Consider the following 18,422-nt stretch of genomic DNA (forward strand, 5'->3'; position numbering starts at 1 on the left):
TATGACGGCAGTCTGTAAATATTCGAGGCTGGACCAGGCAATCCAGTGATTGATATTATGAGCATCGATCCACACAATGTGGGATACGGTGACATGTATCAACCAAGTCAGCGAGCCTGACCACCAGGTTACGTTAGTCGCCTCTGACAAGGATAGCCGCCTTTTATGACAAACATAGGTTGCTGGAGATCAGTTCGAACCGGTCTGTAATGCAGGGATGAATTGTTATCTACATTACCCTGGCTACCAGATGAAATTTGTGCAAAAGCTCATCACCATGTGACAAGTGACAAGTGACAAGTTTACAAGTGACAAGTTTATTTGTATTTCAGGCCTCATATACATTAACGACATTTACGAAAAAAAGGGGAAAACGTCCTTACATTAACATATTGTTTTCAACTTATAGGACAGACCTATAACCAGTGTACAAATTTAAATCTAGAAATCTTATCATGCCGAATCTCAAACTCTATAACCTTACATGACACTATATTTATTGCCAATGCATGGGAACATCCACCGAAACAGACTTCATTTGGCGTAAGGAGCAAACAGGCTGTGAAAATTAGAGACGGAAGTATTTATTGCCTGACACCACACAGCACAACCTGCCTCGAACAGTAATTAACGTACACGCGAGACACCGACTATTTTTGCCTATCATGAAAACATATAAACGTCTCATAACATGGCTCTGGGTATCTATGTTCTTCCATGAGTGGAAGTCTACATCAATAGCCCATGTAACAACTATAGTAATCGAGAAAATAATGACTGAGCCTGAACGACACTACGAGACGTGCGTGCACCTTTTCTAAGGACTCCTTAAAGCGAATCGCCAGATGTGTGCGCCATACACTAAATTGGTAATATCTTAAGCATCAAATATTGTTTGAACAGCATGAAAACGTAAATTTTGATAGCTGAATAGTCCACGAATTGAAAAATTAGACTTCCTGTCTTGCAAAAAAAGCGCTCTACAAGCTCTTGACCACACTTATCTGAATGAGAAAAAAGATACATTGATGTTTGTTATAGGTCATAGTTTTCATTTCAACTCATGAACAAAATCGTATTTCTACACTGCGCACGAAACCACCGTTCCTAAAAACAATGATGTTAGATGTATTCATATTCACCTCCAGACCCCTTTGCTGACATAAAACATCCATATATCTAATTCCCTTTGTAAACCAATCACTGAATCATCCACCAGAGCCACACCATATGCAAATAAGAAATACCATAGTTTCCTCCAGGTCCTCAAGAAAAAATATGCCTCCTAATCCACTTTGCTTAAATATGAAATGTAACTGGACTCCAGGCACATCCTTGACATGCCGTGTGAAACACCTCAACTCTTCCATCCCTTTTTGCTTAGAATACATATTATTATAAACTTTAAATATCTTACTAAATCAAAAGCATTACGAAACAAAGGCTACATAAAAACGTTGTTTGAATTATCTTAAATACTTTTTAGCCAAGAGACTGTAAGCTTTAAAGGTTGTCTACTGGAGAACAATCATTCCTGAATCCAGCCTGCAATTCATGAATATGTATATTTACTTCCATCCAAATTCTTTTGTTAGCCTCCAAAATGGAAGTAAATACCTCTCCAAAAGTATTTACGAGAGACAAACCTCGATAACTATTAAGGTCCAATCTATTTCCTTGTTTATGCAGGGACAAAATTAAGTAACATTTCAATATATGGTAATAACACAGTTCATTTTTAATAAATCCTAGGGATACTATTTGAACCCGTGGATTAACAGTCTCTCAATGAAGTGACAGCTTTCACAACTTCAGACTGAATAATGTGGGCTGATACTAAGCCTGGATTATTACAATCGTCACATTCTTCATGATGATGGTATGTCATAAAGTGAGAAACAGTGTCATCAGTAGTTGACTGCTGAGCACCCCGTTTTACAATAGTCCTATCAAACATCAAGGCTACAGACAGCTGGTTACCACTACAACGTGACAAAGATTTAATCCTAAGCCAACACATTTTTCAATCCTTGTCATCTTCGATAATATGCTCATAATCTTCCAGCTGTTTAATAACAAACTTTGTTAAATTACTTTTCACATTCCAAATACTGCTTACACTCTGACTTAGATCTGAGTAGACAATGTAAAAAATATAATTTTCTTTACTATATTCTGGACTCTCACAATCAAAGCAAGTGGGCTGTTTTCTACCTTCATATGGTATTACATGCAGATAAACACCAGAAGAATGCAACCGTTCTACAAGCCAACATAAGCATTATTTGAACATGACACACATTATCAAGTAAAACATTTGAAGCGTATATTTTAATCCTGACCTCCTACCTTCAAACAACAGATTCAGAGAGGATAAACAAAAGAATGAATTGTACGCTGACACATATGGAGAGAAGACCTTCTAACTACAGACACAGCAGAAATACAGTGAGGGATATTTGGTATTTAATTCAGTTTTAAATGAACATTTACTCATATCAAGCATTAATCCTTACTTCTGATTACAAGAACAAAAGCAATTAACAGGTGACAATAAACTACAAATGGTGTGAATCAAAAATACTTTATACAATGAAAATTTTGTTAAACTGAACGATATCACTCTCATATTTGCAATAACAATGTTTTATTCAAAGTTTCACAACTGGTAAATGTAACTCAAGGTAACATGCTCCTCGTAACAAATGTTATATTTGGGATAACACTGTCTTAGTAAATTACAAGTTCTAGTACCTTTCCTGGGTTGAACCCAATACAGGGATTCTAACCCACACTGTCAGCGCACAAAGTCAGAGATCTAACCCATTCAGCCACCGAGGCTTCCATTGAATGAAAGTCTGACAACTGGTAGTCTAGATTACGTACTTTGTGTACCCCTCTGATAAGTGGAAATTGCCACGTTCCCATGTTGTGGAAGCCTCCGTGTCTGCGTGGGTGAGATAGCTGACTTTCTGTGATGACGATTAGGTTCCGCACTTTAGCAGTGTGGGTTTGAATTCTGGTATGGTGCTCAACCCCATAAAGTATAACAATTTATACTTTACTAAGATAGTGTTATCCCAAATATAGCATTTGTTTCGTTTGACCACATTCTCAATGGCATTGTGTATTCATAACATGCTCCTTGTCCAGAGTATTTAGCAGTGCGTGCATCACTTCTCATCTGTAGGATTGGTAAGAAGCACGTCTCAGAGCCTCCCTCGGTCAATCCGCTCAACTGGTTAGATGCATAATCGAAGCATCAACACTTATGTTTGTAGCATTGACGAGGTAATTCACACCTATTACACATAGACTATAGCAACATGCATAACACACTGAATAGTAGACACGTGGAGGTCATTTCCAAATTTGACGCATCACTGACAAAAAATGATGTCCGATGATATTCCCTTTTTTACCTAACCACATGTCCTTGTATTTTTTTCAGGTGAAGAGTTGACTTTCCTTCGTTGTGACGGCAGATATTTCTGCTGGCTATGAAAAGGGTTTTGTCGCTTCATACACATGACACAATGACATGATAATGTTTTCTTGTCGTTGCATTGAAAGTAGAGCTACATAGTTCCGTTTTGTCCACTACTGAAACAATAACAGGAACATGGACTGCGTAGCAGCCATCTTGTCAGAATCTTGCATATCCTTATATTTGATCACGTTGATTGTGTCACAAGCAATGCATATACAGACTTATCATGTAATTCGTTTGATATCATCATTGCGGTTAGTTCTTCCTTATTTTCCGCTGAGATATCAACAATGTTTAGTGAGAGAACATACTTGACAATCTTCAAATATCCGCCATAACAGGCCGCATGAAGTATATTGTTACTATCATCATCTGTGAGGGTCATATCAGCTCCTTCTCCCTCAAGTGACTCCACCACCTCTCTATGACCAGCACCTGCTGCCATCAGTACGGGAGTCCTCCCGTATTGCCCTCTGCTGTTGATGTCCATCATCTTGAGTGACACGACATTCTTCACCATCTCCACATCCCCGCTGATACATGCAACATGGAGGATGTTGTTGTCGTTATCATCCCTTAAGGTCACATCACTTTCATTACGTATAAGCAGATCCAACACTTCTTTGTGCCCCTTCTCTGCTGCCTTCATCACCGGGGTTCTCCCATACCGTCCTCTGCTGTTGATGTCGACCTTGTGATTTGTGACGATGTCCTTCACCAAGTCCAGATGTCCTTCCAGACAGGCCACGTGGAGGATGTTCTCACCTTTGTCATCTACCTGTGATAGATCTGCTCCTTTACTCACAAGTACATCAAATATATTCCTTTGTTTCCTGAAGTCAACCATTCTCACTGGTGCTCGTTGAAGCTGTCCTTTAGTGTTGATGTCCACAGAATTCAAGGAAAGGACAAATATCACAACTTCCAGGTGCCCCCCAATGCATGCCACGTGGAGGATGTTGTTATTGTCATCATCCGTCAGTGACAGATCTGCACCTGTATCCTTAAGGGCCCGAATCACCTCTTTATGTCGGCAACCTGCAGCCATCATCGCTGGTGTCCTCCCGTATTGCCCTCTACTGTTGATATCAACAAGGCCTTGTGAGAGGACAAACTTCACCATCTCCACATCCCCGCCGATACATGCAACATGGAGGATGTTGTTGTCGTTATCATCCCTTAAGGTCACATCACCTCCATTACTTATAAGCAGATCCAACACTTCTTTGTGCCCCTTCTCTGCTGCCTTCATCACCGGGGTTCTCCCGTACCGTCCTCTGCTGTTGATGTCGACCTTGTGATTTGTGACCATGTCCTTCACTAAGTCCAGATGTCCTTCCAGACAGGCCACATGGAGGATGTTCTCACCTTTGTCATCTACCTGTGATAGATCTGCTCCTTTACTCACAAGTAAGTCAAATGCAGTTCTGTGTTTCCTGAAGTCAACCATTCTCACGGGTGTCTGTTGATGCTGTCCTTTACTGTTGATGTCCAAAGTGTTCAAGCAGAGGACAAACTTGACTAGTTCCGGATGTCCCCCAATGCATGCCACGTGAAGGATGTTGTTACTGTCATCGTCCACCACCGACAGATCTGCTCCTTTAGTCTTAAGAAATTCAACAACACCTTTATGTCGACAGCATGCAGCCATCATTGCCGGTGTCCTCCCGTACTGTCCTCTACTGTTGAAGCCAACAATGCCTAATGAGAGGACATGCTTCACCATCTCCACATGTCCTCCAATACAGGCCACATGAAGGCCGTTGTTACCCTTATCATCCACTGATGACAAATTACCTCGGTTACTAACAAGGAGGTCAAACACTTCTCTATGTCCTTTCTCTGCTGTTTTCATTATTGGCGTTCTGCCATAACATCCTCTACTATTGATGTCCATGTTGTCCTGTAAGAGGAGATATTTCACAACATCCACATATCCTCCCAGACAGGCCACATGAAGGATGTTTTCCCCCTTGGCATCCACTGGTGACAGATCAGCTCCTTTGTCCACCAGCAGGTTCACTACGTGTCCATGTCCCTCGGAGGCTGCACACATCACAGGGGTCCTCCCGTCTTCCCTTGTACAGTTGATATCTTCACGGTTGTCAGACAATATCTGTTTGATGATGTCGACATCTCCCGCAAGGCTCGCATCATGAAGATTAGTGTTCCCTGTGAAAGAAGACATGGTACATTAGTTTCACATTGCATCTTTTCTCTTGGAGCAGATGTGTCAATAACTACTGTATTTGCAGACAGTATTGTATATACGCCATAATACATTACATGCTGACTTAATACAGGACCTTATGGAGACTTTCCTTACCTTTCATCAAATGCATCCCTTCCTCCAGAGAATGACCTGAAAACCACAATTGTAGGTACGTTTCATATATTATTTGAATTAATCTGGATCTGTCATATATGAGAATACATATTTATAATTTTAAGATTCCATATTTTCTGTCACTGGTCAGGAAGAACAACTGTATTCTTGATATTTAGAAACAACGGTTTGCTTAATAATATCAACCCACATACAATGAGAGGGGCATACCATATTCACATCCCACTATGACACACTTCAAACATCTCCCCATCACCCAAACACCACACATAATCCCAGAATAATATGTGTAGTAAGTAAAACTTCATTATATCCCGTCTGCTCATATTGTGATTTTTGAATAATTTTACGACATTGGGAAATGTTCTTATTCAGCTTAAAGGCCACCAAAACTGGAGAGAGGTAATGAGTATTTTTCGGATCTACAGGTTTTGTGTTTTTATACTTACAGGCTTTGAGGTTTCTGAAAGAACATACAATTATGAAAGTTATTTGAATAAATAAGTTCCATTCATTTATCGAGTTTATTTAATTTCACAATTGGTGATAAGCCAATTCTTTATTGTGACGTAAGTGAGTAAGCTTAACGCTGCTTTGAACGACAGTTAGTTGAGCAATATGTGAGGAGAGTGCCAGGCACACACACCATGCTACTTTGCAACAGAAATGAAAGTCAAATTGGAAATATGTTATTACCTATTTCTATGTCTTTTCCTTCTGGAAGTAAGAATAAAAATATGTTAAAAGGAATATGAACAGAATATTGGCCACACCATTCACATAATTTGTACAGCTTTTTTGTCCTTTACGCGAAATGGAATCTGTTTTGGCGAATAATCAGTTGTGTTTTATCTTTTATAATGATATTCATACAGGACACGTTACGAACGTAAATCACACTAACAAGATAGACACAACTTTATGGATAACAACTTCTTTAATACTGTGAAAAGCGACGTTTAGGTATAGATCCTTATACCGTTGTCAAGCAAGACAATGGTATAAGGATCTATACCGAAACGTCACTTTTCACAGTATTAAAGAAGTTGTTATCCATAAAATTGTGTCTATCTTGTCATCCGTCAACTTCTAAGTAATGCCCATCAAACAAGTAAAATCACATTGATCTTTACTTACAGAATGACAAAAAGTGTAATGATGACGGCTACTATCACAACCACGGCAATGCACACGGGGATAGCAATCACAGCCGGCTCTGTTGATGGGGACTCCGTCGTCGTGGAAGTTCCTGTTGAGGGAGCTGCTGTCACCTCCACTGTATAAACACAGACTAGTAACTGATCCATGTGCAGGTGCTTTCATATGTATCATAAACGTACACATACATTTATCACATACTTTTAACCGTTTACAAGAAACCAAAGCTGGAGACAATGTACCACTGAATACTTTCATGTAAATATGTTATGCCTCTCTGTATCAACTCAGTGTTATGTTTCATGGGTTATTTTGTAACTACAGACTATTTATACCCCTAGTCATCTGTGTCCTTGTTCCATCAAACCTTTGTACCTTTCAGCGTCTGACAAAAATGTCCCTCCCTGTTGTGTGGACAGCCCACGGTACAGTGTCCGTCTTGTTGGTTGCAGGTCCTGTTGACACAATGAGTGCTGCACTGGGAGTTGCACTGATCTCCGTACCAGCCGGCCAGGCACCCCGAGGAACAGCTCCCACTCAGCTTGTCACAGTGTATGTCGTCCGTGCCTACAAGACTGGCACATTGCTGGGGGCAGATGTGTTCACATCCTCCTCCATACCATCCCAGGGCACACTCCTCGCCATGGACAAGAAGTACTGCAGGACAGTACACACACATTCAAAACAGGTTTCCACAATTTTGAGTAAGAGGGTGAGTCAGTAAGTGAGTGAATGAGTTTGGTTTACACCCCTTTTAGCAATATTCCAGCAATAGCACGAAGGGGTACACCAAAGTGGGCTTCACGCATTGTACCCAATCCGGGAATAATACCCGGGCCTTTTGCGTGACACCGCCCCCACAACTTTGAGAAAGGGATAACAGAACGCAAACATGATTTGTCTAACAACATTTCAATGTACTCATATATGATAGAGTTAAACGTTTATAGAAAACAGATTGACCTTCCTCCTGGCTAGATTTTACACACAAAAAACATTTAATGCGACAAGGTGAATGATCACTATGATTGCTGTATCAGTGCATCCTGGATACATTTGGGGTCATGGGTGGCCCAGTCGTCTAAGGCGCCGCGATTCACTGTGCAGAGTTGCGTCCCTTTGGCACGCCAGAAACCTATGATTGCGGGTTCGAATCCCGGTTCGCCCCAATTATGTTTCTAGGTTTGTCAGCACCATACCCGTGTTCGTGGGTTTCACCGAAGTGGTAAACGTCTGAGACCTGCATCACTTCGGGCTTTCCTCCCACATTAAGCTGACACGCCGCGATATGACTGGAATACTGTTAAAAGCGGCGTTAAACCCAACTCACTCACTCACTCACTCTTGGATACATTTATGTTTTATGTAAGGAACATATTTCCCATTCTGTGACTGCATATTATCATGAAAGTGTCATTAAAATGATAGTTGTACTCACCAAATCTAAGCAGAAGAATGAAAAGTGTCAGCATTGCTGAAGGTGTTCGCCTTCCATTTATCGTCCGCAAATACATCAAAGTCTGTGTAGAAAATTGATCTGGACTTGGAAACAGATATTATATATGACATGACCTTTATACTTCAAGTACTGAGCTATCTTAACCTACATGGGAACAGTTTAAGAACAAGTGGCCAGTATGTGGTGATGCAGTATACAAGTTTCATCTTACAGCATTGTTAAACATATATATGAATGCTCAGATCATTTCCGGGTCACAATGATATTTCACAAAATGTATTTTTTACATATTATTTTTATCCTATTGTTCATAAGTTGATCAGCATTTTAGCATTGTTACATGAATTTGAGCAGAATTAAAACTGGAAACATTGAAATTGTGTATTGTGATGTGGCTGTCACTTTGAGCATAGAAAATTTCATACAACTGACATTAAAAGCTGAGTTGTAACTGCTTGTTTAACTTCACATAGTGAAATTTTCTTTACTTATCCTAATTTATTACCTAAATTTCCAAGATGATTTGATATTTATCTTTTGGATTATTTCATTGGGCCTGAATTCTTTATTTAATTTTACACATTGCAATATCAGACTCTGTAACAATATGTGGTTATATGTTGAGCTATAGTGTGTGTCATGAAGACGATGTAGAGACAATGATACATAATACATACGTCAGTACGATGTGATACTTCCTACTTGTCAACCCAGAGAGTATGTGTGTCGACTGTACACCCCACAGCACGCTTACAGAAGGACGCCATTTTCACCTTGATGACACACTTACTACCTGTGCTTGATACAAAAAGTAGAAGCTATTTGATATCCCGGCCGGTATGGAGTTGCATGACTGGACGTGTTTATTCATAGCTTAGCCTTGTTCTCGCTCAATATGTGCAGTTAGCTTCGACAGGCAAATGCAGGGAAGTGTGTCACCTGATCGGGTACAAAAGGCAATGCATTCTGTGTGGAGTCCGCTTAGCTCAAAGTCTGTGTGGCAGGTTGAGCGGTTAGTGGTTCAACAACATAAATCAGACATACCGGGATACTTGTATAGACCAGTGATTATATGTACGATTGGATAGTTGTTTGTGACTAACGCGCACCTGGTGAATCGTTAGACATCAAACTTCAGTCAAGCAAATGATAAAAGACAATTCCAGGACCAGGGAGGATTCCTTTCACAGATGTGTACATATATGTTTTATGGCCATATGATCCATTTTGTTACAATTATATGATAAATGGAAACCTGTTTGTATGAAATTATAGTATTGAAAATTACACTGCAAAGGAAATACAGTGTACACACATTTTGTAGTTACCGGCCTACCGTCTCTCTACCTGCTCCCGTTAAACATGTTTGACAACCACTTGCACAATTGGAAGAAAACAGCGGGTTTGAGTGGAACTTAACCACGTAGTTTTCACTTAACTCGACTTATGGAACAGGCCAATAAATCTGAAACCAAATTATGAGTGATTTGAATTGAAAACGTTTCACTGATACCCATGCCTCTGTGTGTGTTGAGCTAATCAGTGAAACATTCAGTTGTGAAAGGCTGTGGTAGAAACTCTGGGCTTGATGTGCCAGGCATCATAACTGCATCCTCTGTGGGGAATCCTGGTTAGAATTGGTCCTGAGGAATCTATGTAGAAGCGTCTTGAATGATTGCCTGTCGAGCGTTTCTCCTGATTTCATCCCATCTTTTATAAACATTAAACAGACACACTAGAATGTAAAGAACTTTAATAACAATGATAGTAAATATACAATAGATGTTTATATTATCCATCGAAATGCACACATAACGAAATATACTTCTCAGATAAAGCCTGGGGATTTACAACTGAAGATACATTATCATCTCCGGCCAGACCTTAGGCGGGACAATCATAAAGAACTTAAGCGGGACAATCATAAAGAACTTAAGCGGGACAATCATAAAGAACTTAAGCGGGACAGTCATAAAGAACTTAAGCGGGACAATCATAAAGAACTTAAGCGGGACAGTCATAAAGAACTTAAGCGGGACAATCATAAAGAACTTAAGCGGGACAGTCATAAAGAACTTAAGCGGGACAATCATAAAGAACTTAAGCGGGACAATCATAAAGAACTTAAGCGGGACAGTCATAAAGAACTTAAGCGGGACAATCATAAAGAACTTAAGCGGGACAATCAGAAAGAACTTAAGCGGGACAATCATAAAGAACTTAAGCGGGACAATCTCACAAGCGCTCCAAAATAAATGTACTAAAAACAGAGGTAAACTCATAGGTCAAATTCTCGGCATGTTTCAAACAATCCAAAGAGAGGACAGGGTGGTCCACCTTCCTGGTGTCCCAGCTCACATCGGAATGTTCGGAAACGAAGAAGTCGACAATTCTGTCAAATCAGGGGCCAACTTAAACACAGTAAACAAAGGACGAAGTCAAATCAATTATTCAAAGCAAACTCAGTCCGAAATGGGCATCTAAATACCAAACGTCGACGATAGCAAAACGCCTCAAACAAATGGTGAAAAGAGCTCAATACAAAGTCTCAACAATCCATCAGAACAAACTTACGCACAGATCTATAACAAGACCTTACACTGGTCACACAAACCTAAACATCCATAAAAACAACATTAAAAAGCCTCGTACAGGCAACTCCCTATACTGTTCTACAGTGGAGGACAACAGCAGGTGAAATTCTACACTACAAGAATGTCTTAAGTGAAATAGGCACACACATTTCCACAATTCAGCAACCCATCACTATTGCTTATTCATCCAACTATTACCACCTAGGCATTTACCTTATCAAAACCAACTTAAACGGCAGTATCTAAATGTGCTACCCATAAAAAGCAAACAAACAAAAGCAACCTAATATCACACTGTCACATCACATTCTGTCAGCTACTTTACAGGTCCTTATTCCAGTCACTTACTTCCCTTTTTCAACATTCACTCCCGTCATGTGAATTATTTTGAAAGTAACATTTCTTTCATCAAAATCATCATCATCATCATCATCATCATAATAATCATCATCTATAAGCTCTTTGAATAATTAGAATACAAACATTAGAATATCGAACATTAGATAATGATAGGGTCAATCAATCATCCGCAAGACATCTATGCAGATAAACAAGAATCTTAATTTTTGTATTGAATAAAGTGTAAAATAAGACATAACTTTTGTAAATAACTCAGATGCAGCCATTAGACAACAATTATGATTGTACAAATCAAACTTTGATGCCAGACATTTAGGTCATGTCTTAATCTAGCCTACTTTCACATTCTGGTCACTAGTTTTCCGGGTCCATCACATGATTGTCTGGTCTGGCTACAGGCTGCCTTGTATGGCAGGACTACAACTGTGCAGTGTCAGGCTACAGGCTGCCTTGTATGGCAGGACTACTACTGTGCAGTGTCAGGCTACAGGCTGCCTTGTATGGCAGGACTACTACTGTGCAGTGTCAGGCTACATGCTGCCTTGTATGGCAGGACTACTACTGTGCAGTGTCAGGCTACAGGCTGCCTTGTATGGCAGGACTACTACTGTGCAGTGTCAGGCTACAGGCTGCCTTGTATGGCAGGACTACTACTGTGCAGTGTCAGGCTACAGGCTGCCTTGTATGGCAGGACTACTACTGTGCAGTGTCAGGCTACAGGCTGCCTTGTATGGCAGGACTACTACTGTGCAGTGTCAGGCTGCAGGCTGCCTTGTATGGCAGGACTACTACTGTGCAGTGTCAGGCTACAGGCTGCCTTGTATGGCAGGACTACTACTGTGCAGTGTCAGGCTACATGCTGCCTTGTATGGCAGGACTACTACTGTGCAGTGTCAGGCTACAGGCTGCCTTGTATGGCAGGACTACTACTGTGCAGTGTCAGGCTACAGGCTGCCTTGTATGGCAGGACTACTACTGTGCAGTGTCAGGCTACAGGCTGCCTTGTATGGCAGGACTACTACTGTGCAGTGTCAGGCTACAGGCTGCCTTGTATGGCAGGACTACTACTGTGCAGTGTCAGGCTGCAGGCTGCCTTGTATGGCAGGACTACTACTGTGCAGTGTCAGGCTACAGGCTGCCTTGTATGGCAGGACTACAACTGTGCAGTGTCAGGCTACAGGCTGCCTTGTATGGCAGGACTACTACTGTGCAGTGTCAGGCTACAGGCTGCCTTGTATGGCAGGACTACTACTGTGCAGTGTCAGGCTGCAGGCTGCCTTGTATGGCAGGACTACTACTGTGCAGTGTCAGGCTACAGGCTGCCTTGTATGGCAGGACTACTACTGTGCAGTGTCAGGCTACAGGCTGCCTTGTATGGCAGGACTACTACTGTGCAGTGTCAGGCTACAGGCTGCCTTGTATGGCAGGACTACTACTGTGCAGTGTCAGGCTACAGGCTGCCTTGTATGGCAGGACTACTACTGTGCAGTGTCAGGCAATTAACACCTACTCGTTTCAGCAAATTGAAGAGCTAAGAGCCGTAAAGGCCAATGTCACGTGGAGTCTGTTTTGAGAAAAGTGATGAAAACATGTGATATTATGCATGTTAATGAACATCTTTTTTACCGATAAATTCCTAGACATTTACGCATTCTGACAGCAGAGATATGAATGTTGTTACAAAAAAAAATCACAAAAGGAAATAAACTTACGTTTTTAATTTCTATAAGGGTGGAAAGGGCCAATGTCTGTATTTTGGCCCCTTTTAGACCCTCAGGTATTTCCATGGGATTTAACATGTGAGATTGATAAACAACGACGAAATGTACAAACACATGCTATTGAAGTACTTTTAAATGATTTACACTAATGCTAGCTTTGTTGAAATAGTTGAAACATAATAATAAGGTGTCAAAACTTTCAAAATCTCTCTCAGGCAACCAGTCTCAACCACACACGGAAATGAGAGCTAAAACGGCCAAAATCTAGCAAAGTGACTTTGGCCCTTTTGGAACTTGACTTAGAGCCTTTTATAGAACTTTAAGTAGCCATATTTAAAAAACGCATCAATGAAAACATACAATATTTTTTCTATAGGTATACAAGAACTCATAGATGTTATTTATGCAATAATATGCAAAAAGGACCAACGTGCATGTTGGCCCCTTTTAGCTCTAAGCTCTTCAATTACAGGACAAGCTTTCCCTTTTCACAAACACCTGGGCGCACTTGTACAAAGCGACCTTAGCGCTAAGATGGTCGTAACTCCCATTCATTAAGATCACTTTGTGCAATAGGGCCCGGGTGTCTTCACTGATATTCAGTGATTCATTCATGTCAATGTTACTACTATGTTGCCTTTAGCGCCCAGTGGAATCTGTTCCGGCGGATAACCGGAAGTGGGTATTCCATGGGTCGACGTTTTATATTAATCCACACTGCTCTTACATACGTCACCTCTTTGGCTATAGTCAGACTCAGTTGGTGAGATGTAGTTGACCACTGTTCCCGGGTCAGCAACAAGGACGTCCGGATCTGTCATCAGGTGAGTGTAGGACTTGGCGTCTGTGGCAGAACCGTCTGATGTATCTGAAGCAGAACTGTCTGATGTATCACGATCACTGACTTCTACTTCACGTGCTGCCGGAAAGCAATCAGCTATAACAGGCATGGCTATATCGACCACGTGGCTTCCATCTGATCCCTCGATGCCCACATCTTCATCTCGTATCTGCCAGTATCTGTTTGGCTGGTACTCCACAGTGGCGACATCTAAATTTGCTTGTTGCCTACGTTGAACAAATAACATCAGCTGTGAGAAAATAGTAAGTGACTCTCGAGGTTACTCCTTTTGTAAATAATAACGAAGTATAAAACATAAATTTTGTGCGATTTCTCTGCTTCTACCATAGAACAATTAACTTGTCCAAAATCACAAGCTATTAGTCATGCAATGTATGGCCTGAGAAACTGAGCTAATTACCTTTCAGTTATAGAATTGAAACTTTTTATATGTCTTTGAATTTTGAAATGCACCTACCACGATCGGCAGAGAGTTACAAGCACACAAGAACGTAATCTGATCTGAGACACTATTCCAATTATTGAAATAACATGGCTACCTTTCTTTCAACAGACGTTTTCGATGGAGGATGCACACCGTGACCACTACACAAATGACAAAGACAACTACTGCTGTTGGTACTCCTATTTGGATGTTGTTGGTATTACCTGGCGTCTGATCAACTGAAAGTAAACCAGGTGTAGCACTGAATAATTCCGTAGAACAACTGAGCTATTGGATTATGTTTTTACATGAGTTTTGAGACATATTTCACAAATCATTTTGGTTTTGTTAAGGTGACATGTTTCTGTGGTGTTTAGGATTCTGTGGTGTTTTAAATCGTAAGTTGTAGCTGAAGACAATGAATTGATTCGTCAAATACATTCATCTTTTTGCCAAACTGCTGTGTCAGCACTATGTGATAGATTCATGAACACCTCCTTATGATACAGGCAGAACAGTACAATGAACTCTCAGCGAGATCGTATGACTATGGAAAAGGTTTTGTCGCTGTTATTTACCTGTGTCAGTGCAGTTGTTTGTACAGGTAGAGTCACACCTGTCTCCTGTGATGCAACCATCAGAGCAAACGCCAGTTGTCTTGTCACAAACACCGTCAAGACAGCAGCTTTGATTGCAGGACATCCCATAAAACCCATTGTCACATCCTTCACATGACCCAGTGTCTGTGTTGCAGGAATTGTTGACACAGTTGTCAGGGCAGGGCATACAGTCACTCCCAAAGTACCCAGGTACACAACCATCTACACAGCCACCTGATGGGGAGCATCTCTTGTACAGACACCTGGGGTTACACTGAGAGGAGCAGGTTGCTCCATACCAGCCATCAACACAACCCTTGACACAGTCACCTGTCTGTCTGCTACACTCAGGTGAACTTGTGGTGGAGCTGTTCATGTCAGATACTGCCTGACAATGTTTACTGCAGCCCTTGTCACAGAAAATGCCATAAAATCCAGGTACACAGCCGTCTTCACATCCAAACTTACAGGAACCTTGACAGTGATCACACAAATATGTACAATTTAATCCAAAATATGACGGATGACATTCGTCACACGTCCCATTAACCCTGTTGCAAGTTTTACATCCACTGGAGCAGTTTTTACATCCGGAACCATAGAAGCCGTCCTTACATCCAGACACACAGGAGGAGCCGAGCTGGCAGTACCCTCCCTCACACCCACCTGAACAGGCCGAGCATATCTCTGGAGGTGGAGTGCAAGGTACTTTGCAGTTTTGGCCTCGAAAGCCTGACACACAGCCTTCAGCGCAGCTTTCAATACCTAGACTTGTAAGTACACATGTTCTGTTTCTGCAGCCGTTGCTGCAGACTGAGTCACATGTGTTGCCGTAGTATCCAGTGTCACATGATGTACAGGCGGTTTTCCCCAAGTTACAGACTGAACAGTGGGGATATTCCACACAACGAGCTGCTGTAAAATACATCTTGAGAAGTATAGATACCGGCATTGCAATATAATGTGAGGAATGTGTTTTATTCCATCAATTACTTGTATTGTGGAGGTTGCAAAGAACAAAAGAACAAGTTTAAGAGATCCAGGTTATATAAGAGAGTGTTATGTGACCTCAAAGACCCGAGAAGGTCGTAATCATTAGGTCATTTAGTCCTGTAATGATTCAGCTACGTTTCATGTTAGGTCAAGTCATGAACAGTGAAAACATAAGGGTGTTACCTTTAGTTGAGGCAAACGTCAGGAAACACAGAGTTATTGTAATAAGCATGATATACCCTGAAATATACAAATATGCATGTGTAACCAATCTTCTTTCTGAATTAAACGCATGGGCAAAAGATAGTATACACTTTACAATTGATTTCTTCCCCGAAACTATCAAAGTGAGCAAAATGGTATCAGGCTTAGAACAGTTGCCCAAGATCTGCAAACTCAATTTCCAATATGCAATGCGTTGGCCATAAAGATGCACGTGCAGTGGCCCAAAAGCACCCAACAGCTTTTCCAAGTATTCGTAAAATTGCACGTGCTGACATACACTTACAGAACCTAATGAGTAACGACCTACCCTTGTATCCAGATATACACTTACTTAACCTAATTAGTAACAACCTACCCTTGTATCCAGATATACACTTACAGAACCTAATGAGTAACGACCTACCCTTGTATCCAGACATACACTTACAGAACCTAATGAGTAACGACCTACCCTTGTATCCAGACATACACTTACAGAACCTAATGAGTAACGTCCTACCCTTGTATCCAGACATACACTTACAGAACCTAATGAGTAACGACCTACCCTTGTATCCAGATATACACTTACAGAACCTAATGAGTAAAGACCTACCCTTGTATCCAGACATACACTTACAGAACCTAATGAGTAACGTCCTGCCCTTGTATCCAGACATACACTTACAGAACCTAATGAGTAACGACCTACCCTTGTATCCAGACATACACTTACAGAACCTAATGAGTAACGTCCTGCCCTTGTATCCAGACATACACTTACAGAACCTAATGAGTAACGACCTACCCTTGTATCTAGACATACACTTACAGAACCTAATGAGTAACGTCCTGCCCTTGTATCCAGATATACACTTACAGAACCTAATCAATAACGACCTACCCTTGTATCCAGACACACACTTACAGAACCTAATGAGTAACGACCTACCCTTGTATCAAGACATACACTTACAGAACCTAATGAGTAACGTCCTGCCCTTGTATCCAGACATACACTTACAGAACCTAATGAGAAACGACCTACCCTTGTATCCAAACATACACTTACAGAACCTAATGAGTAACGACCTACCCTTGTATCCAGACACACACTTACAGAACCTAATGAGTAACAACCTACCCTTGTATCCAGACATACACTTACAGAACCTAATGAGTAACGACCTACCCTTGTATCCAGACATACACTTACAGAACCTAATGAGTAACGTCCTACCCTTTTATCCAGACATACACTTACAGAACCTTATGAGTAACGACCTACCGTTGTATCCAGATATACACTTACAGAACCTAATGAGTAAAGACCTACCCTTGTATCCAGACATACACTTACAGAACCTAATGAGTAACGTCCTGCCCTTGTATCCAGACATACACCTACAGAACCTAATGAGTAACGACCTGCCCTTGTATCCAGACATACGCTTACAGAACCTAATGAGTAACGACCTGCTCTTGTATCCAGACATACACTTACAGAACCTAATGAGTAACGACCTGCCCTTGTATCCAGACATACACTTACAGAACCTAATGAGTAACGACCTACCCTTGTATCCAGACATACACTTACATAACCTAATTAGTAACAACCTACCCTTGTATCCAGACATACACTTACTTACCCTAAGGAGTAACAACCTACCCTTGTATCCAGACATACACTTACAGAACCTAATGAGTAACGACCTACCCTTGTATCCAGACATACACTTACAGAACCTAATGAGTAACGACCTACCCTTGTATCCAGACATACACTTACAGAACCTAATGAGTAACGACCTGCCCTTGTATCCAGACATACACTTACAGAACCTAATGAGTAACGACCTACCCTTGTATCCAGACATACACTTACATAACCTAATTAGTAACAACCTACCCTTGTATCCAGACATACACTTACTTACCCTAAGGAGTAACAACCTACCCTTGTATCCAGACATACACTTACAGAACCTAATGAGTAACGACCTACCCTTGTATCCAGACATACACTTACAGAACCTAATGAGTAACGACCTACCCTTGTATCCAGACATACACTTACAGAACCTAATGAGTAACGACCTACCCTTGTATCCAGACATACACTTACAGAACCTAATGAGAAACGTCCTACCCTTGTATTCAGACATACACTTACAGAACCTAATGAGTAACGACCTACCCTTGTATCCA

General features: G+C 41.1%; 2 protein-coding genes across 5 annotated transcripts in view; both read right to left on the reverse strand.

The window, feature by feature from the left end:
* Positions 1–301: 301 nt before the first annotated feature.
* On the reverse strand, positions 302–9,407 carry LOC124129569 (ankyrin repeat domain-containing protein 50-like). Of its 4 annotated transcripts, none has more exons than XM_048393080.1 (8): positions 9,132–9,407; positions 8,434–8,515; positions 7,371–7,655; positions 6,975–7,113; positions 6,534–6,554; positions 6,287–6,300; positions 5,817–5,852; positions 302–5,662 (listed from the first exon to the last, which is right to left on the reverse strand). In XM_048393080.1, exons 2-8 carry the CDS (start codon positions 8,507–8,509, stop codon positions 3,675–3,677), a joined length of 2,559 nt encoding a protein of 852 aa, XP_048249037.1. In that variant the 5' UTR covers positions 8,510–8,515; positions 9,132–9,407; the 3' UTR covers positions 302–3,674. The 4 variants fall into 4 exon arrangements, with proteins under 4 accessions (XP_048249037.1, XP_048249038.1, XP_046348964.2 ...); XM_048393081.1 differs by having other exon boundaries at positions 8,434–8,537; XM_046493008.2 differs by having other exon boundaries at positions 7,371–7,652; positions 9,132–9,406.
* Positions 9,408–10,248: 841 nt separating this feature from the next.
* The window catches only part of LOC124129571 (multiple epidermal growth factor-like domains protein 6), a 58,727-nt gene continuing 50,553 nt past the window's right edge, over positions 10,249–18,422 (reverse strand). The window contains exons 2-5 of the mRNA XM_048393082.1: positions 16,191–16,247; positions 14,994–15,929; positions 14,531–14,654; positions 10,249–14,197 (exon numbers count right to left, since the gene is read on the reverse strand). Coding sequence (XP_048249039.1) covers positions 13,837–14,197; positions 14,531–14,654; positions 14,994–15,929; positions 16,191–16,247 — 1,478 coding nt within the window. The 3' untranslated portion in view covers positions 10,249–13,836. The remainder of the gene's footprint in view (positions 14,198–14,530; positions 14,655–14,993; positions 15,930–16,190; positions 16,248–18,422) is intronic.

This window comes from Haliotis rufescens, unplaced genomic scaffold, assembly GCF_023055435.1.
Source record: "Haliotis rufescens isolate VD_foot unplaced genomic scaffold, xgHalRufe1.0.p SCAF_113, whole genome shotgun sequence".
Lineage (NCBI taxonomy): Eukaryota > Metazoa > Mollusca > Gastropoda > Lepetellida > Haliotidae > Haliotis > Haliotis rufescens.